This window comes from Otolemur garnettii, unplaced genomic scaffold (genome assembly GCF_000181295.1).
Source record: "Otolemur garnettii isolate 467f Iridium unplaced genomic scaffold, OtoGar3 scaffold00013, whole genome shotgun sequence".
Classification (NCBI taxonomy): Eukaryota; Metazoa; Chordata; class Mammalia; order Primates; family Galagidae; genus Otolemur; species Otolemur garnettii.
The window spans coordinates 14459554-14464216 of record NW_003852408.1 but is presented as its reverse complement, the minus strand read 5'-3'; the positions used below and the strand labels follow the sequence as shown (position 1 = coordinate 14464216).

At 50.9% G+C, this 4663-nt stretch overlaps 1 protein-coding gene across 1 annotated transcript in view; it reads right to left on the bottom strand.

Annotated features, from left to right (window-relative positions):
- The window catches only part of TNS1 (tensin 1), a 174578-nt gene that overhangs the window by 83479 nt on the left and 86436 nt on the right, over window positions 1-4663 (bottom strand). The window contains exons 10-11 of the mRNA XM_012802263.2: window positions 3443-3526; window positions 47-159 (exon numbers count right to left, since the gene is read on the bottom strand). Of these exons, the coding sequence (XP_012657717.2) occupies window positions 47-159; window positions 3443-3526 (197 nt within the window). The remainder of the gene's footprint in view (window positions 1-46; window positions 160-3442; window positions 3527-4663) is intronic.

Below are 4663 nucleotides of genomic sequence, written 5' to 3'. Positions count from 1 at the left end.
GGAGGTGGAAGATCGGAAAGGGAAGCCAGAGGCTTAGGGCAGGTACCTCCTTTAGACTCAAAGTTCGGGATGCCATGCATGATCACGTGGTGAAGAAACAAGGGCTTGTTGTTCATTTTGATGGAGCCGGAGAGCAGGCCGCTGAAGTAATGCACGTACCTACGGCAGGAAGAGGAGCAGCTTCAGGAAAGAGGCCTGTGCTGATGAGATCATCTCTGCTCGCTCTCCTCCAAGAGCATTACCTTAAGCTGCTCACTTACTCCCCCCACAACAACGTGTCCCCCAGGCCTGTGGGCAGCTGAGGTCTCCATCAAAGCTCTGAGCCCCAGGTAGGAAGAGCAAGCAGGTCCCACCAGATCCAAGCTGGGTCAAGCAGAACATCCCACTTAACGTTCTCTAGCGCCCCCTGGTGGTCAATATGAGCATCTCTCTTTCCTGCTTCACTTCCAACCCCAGAGCGGACTGAAACTCCTCCCCCATATGCCTCACAGGCATCATGTAGTTGCTCAATACTGCACAGGCTCAGCCATCACACAGCTCTGACATCCTCACACCCCACAGCACGCCCACCAAGCTTACACTTTTATTCATAGCCCCACCTGGTCCACAACAGTCCAGCAAATAGTGAGCAAGACCTCAGTAATGATGGTTCTTTACTTTCATTATATCAAACTAAAGTGTGTGAAGTCCCTCTGCATCAATTGTTTCATTGGTATTTGAGACAAGTGGCTTCCAGTAAGCATTCCCATCTCTAGGGTCAACATCCCCCACTTCTTTAACAGAAATCTATCGGAAAAATGAAAGGATTAGCCCGCTTCCTCTCCTTCTAGACAGAGAGGGAGAGTAAGGTCCAAGGAGGGTCACTGGACTCCCAAAGACACATAGCAAACACACAAATCTGGGAGTGGAGGAGAGAAGGAAAGAAGTCTGGGCTTCCACACATCTGCATAAACTAGAGGTCAGCCCTTCTGCCAGTGATTGGTGGGCACTTCCTCCTTTTCCGACTGGCTAAAGAATACAGAGCTAAGTTAGCTAGACCAATCAGAATGCCTCCTGAGATACTTCAGGAGCCAATAGAGTTGGCTCACTCAGGTGGGCGGGACTGGAATCCTTATAACCCTGACATCGCTATCCTCCTGTCTCTTGGCCCTTTGGCCCATCTCCAGACCTGTGGGCCCAAGTCCCTGAGCCTGGGTGGGGCCACCTCGGACTACCCAAGCAAGATAATCTGATGGGCAACGCCAGCTTCTATTCAGGCCCCTGCCCAACCCCCAGGCCCATTACTCAAACCGGAAACCTGGAATGGCGGGTTCCTATCAGATCCCCTGATCGCGCCAACAGGATGTGTCTGTGTGCCTGGGACAATGAGTGCAGGGGCGGGTGACATGAATGGGGGAGTTGCAGACAAAGCCCCTCCCGCTCTCTCTCCCTGTCCTCCTCTCCTCCAACTGTTTCACTCCCTGTCAGTGACAATGACAAGAAGGCGGGAAAATGGCAACCAATGCCTAGTAAACCCAACAGCCGCACTTTCACATTTGGGCACAGACAGTGACCCACCCACAAGCAGATGCAGTGGCTGATGCAGATAATGTGCCCACACACAGAGACACACCCCAACTGTATAGTATACAACATAGCACATATTGAGCACCATGGAATCCCAGAGAGGGAATACTGACGCCACCCCTTTCAAGTCTCTAGGCCTTCACTGCTCAACTTCAGAGATGGGACTGCACTGCCACTCTCTCCAAGCCACACTGCACCATCATAACAGCATGATTCTCTACAGGTGTCTCTACCCTTCAAGGTCTGAGCACACCATGTCCAAGGCTAGAGCTATTCTAGTGAGCCAGCAACTAAAGCATCAGTACTTAACCAACGGTTCTTTCCTTTCTGGGAAGACTCTTATTGATCCCCAGCTGCTGTGTCTCGGGAGTCTAGCCAGAATTTTCTGCACATAAAGACATCCAGTTTCTGATGACTGCCTCAGAGGCTGGCTATCAACTGTTCTATGCCAATTATAAAGTGCTGGGTTGCCTGAGCACTCATCTGTGCCTGGGGTTCCCACTGCAATAGCAGAAACAATCCTCTGGTGTGGCCGCACACTTCTAGTCAGCCAAGCAAGATGGGGCTGATAGGGTGTGCACTAGGCCCTCAGCATGGTGTGGCTGTAGGATCTGCAGCTATGGGTCCTGTTGGCCCAGGGTTCCCAGGGGCTAGAAAAGCAAATGGGATGCTGTGGCCTCTACGCCTTTGTACTTGGTACTGTTCCCTCTGCCTGGATGCTTACCCCAGACCTGCCCTTGCTGCCTCCTTCTCCCCACCTCATGTGCCACCACCCCAGAAGCCCTATCAAGAGGAATCGGTTCCTCTCGCCAACCCTGTCACTCTCTGGCCACTCAGATTTGTTGTGTCTTCACAGCACTCATAACCACCTGCAACAATCCTGATTGATGGTGTCCTTGGACATCATCCATTAGAAGCTAAGTTCCACAAGCCCTTGCCTGGCAGATTCAGTTCCACATCCCAGTGTGTAGAATGATGTTGACACATCATGGGCAGGCAGCAGGCCCATACCTTCTGCCAGAAAAGGGGCTGAGCATGAGTCCTAGGCTCAGGCTTCTCATCTGTAAAAGGGGGTACCCTCGATTATCACATGGCAGCTTAACATTATTCCAGTTGGGGCTCAGTTTGCCTTCTCTGAGAAGTGTTCCCCAACAATCCCCATTAAAGTGGCCCCATTGCCCCCCACCAACTCACATGTCTGTAGTGCCCTGTTCTCTTTCTTTCTTAACACTAGTGACTATCTGACATTGTCATGTTTGTATAGTGACTTATTTAGCGTCCGTTTCTCTCAACAGACTATCAGCTCACTGAGAGAAAGGACTCTGTCCCATTTGCCTAGATATCTCCTGATCACCTAGATCAGCAATGTCTTGTGGGTATGGCAAGGCACCTATATTTTGCTGAATGAATGAATGAATCCATCCTTGCCCTGCTTCCTGCCTGGCCTATTGTGAGACTCCAATGAGACCACATGGTGGAAAGCCCACAATAAAATTTTTAAAACTCTTCCAACTAAAGATGACCCTCATTGTCTCTGTGTCCTCCATAAGTCAAGTGGAAGTGATGTCAGTCTCCTGCAGTCCTATCCAAGAATGAAAGCAATCCTGCCACTTAGGCCAAGAATAGTACATGCCTTCTTATACCAGTACCCTCTCACCCCAGACCAACGCTTCCCCCCACGAAGGCTCCACTGCTCTCTAACACAGGCCCCAGGAACCAAGTGCCACACCATGTCCCTGAGCTCATACCACCCAGGCTGGTATCTGAATATGTGTACTTGGTACACCTTTACCTTTAGGCATGGCTGTCCTACCCTCTGTGGGTACACAAGTCTAGTTCCTACATATGCACTGGGCCATGAACCCCCAAAACTCACCTTCTTTGGGATGGCTGGCCAATGGGTACAATCTTATCCTCATAGAACCGCTTCATTGCAAACCGGTCCAAAGCCTGGTCCGCACTGGAGGGAGACAGGTGGTCAGAGAAGCCCACTCCCACATCCCGGGGCCCCTTGTCCTCTTACGCCTGCTCCCCTAACCTGCAGAGTCCTTCAGCCAGCCCTGCAACAGTGGGAAGACAAGCCTCTTCTCCCAGCTGTCCTGTGCTCAGAGGTTTTCAGGAAAAAGAATGCACCAGTGGCTCTCCTTCCTGGGAGGTGCAACACTCAGCTAGGGGGCTTTGGAGCTGGAAAGTCCAGGGACCCACCCCAAGGCTACCACTTATTAGCCCTGGGCCTCCGACATGTTTTTTAATCTTTCTAAATTTCATTGTCCTTCCCTCTCAATTGAAGGTGACAACCACACCTTCCTCAAGGTTATTACAGAGATTAAGTGAGGTAACACCATAAAGAGCTTGGCCCAGTGAGCACACAGAAGGCATGCAGGAAGTGCTCACTGTTAAGCAGAAATGAGGCTGGGTTGAGTTGCTCAAAGTCCTAAAACTACCATTCTACTGGTAAGACCTCCCAGAATATTCATCCTATCCTCCCAGAGTACTCAGAGATCACTTGGAAATACAAAAACAGATCACGTAGCTCCTCTGCCCTTGATCCTCCAGGGGCTGTCCTCCAGCACAGTTTGCTCTTAGGGCAAACTGTGTAGTCCTTAGCAGGAATGCCCTGCTGCCCCCCAGTCGCCCCTCCTCCTCTTCCCTCAACCGCCCAGCTTCAAACATGCCAGCCCCTTGCATCCCAACCTTCCTCTTCTCTCAGCCCACCAGGCTCAACCCCCAGACTTCACCTGACCCTGCCCTTCCCACCCTCAGAGACAGGTCTCTGCTCCTGTCCCACCTGGTCAAGAGGCCTCCAACCACATACCCCCTTTGCCACTGACTTTCTCTTTCTTTATTCTTTCACAGTAATTATAAACTGCTGCCACCGATGTGTCCATTCACTTATCTAATGTCCATGAGGGCAGAGGCTTGGCTTTGCCGTCCTCTATATCCCCAGCACCTAGAACAGTGCCTGGAACACTGGCTGTTGAGTTATCATTGCCAAGTGAATAAGCAAATTAACTAGTGGATCCCTCTGCCTCTCTGCAGAGCAGGATTAGAATGGGATTCATGCACCAGTGGTTCCATATTCTTTTTTTTTTTTTTT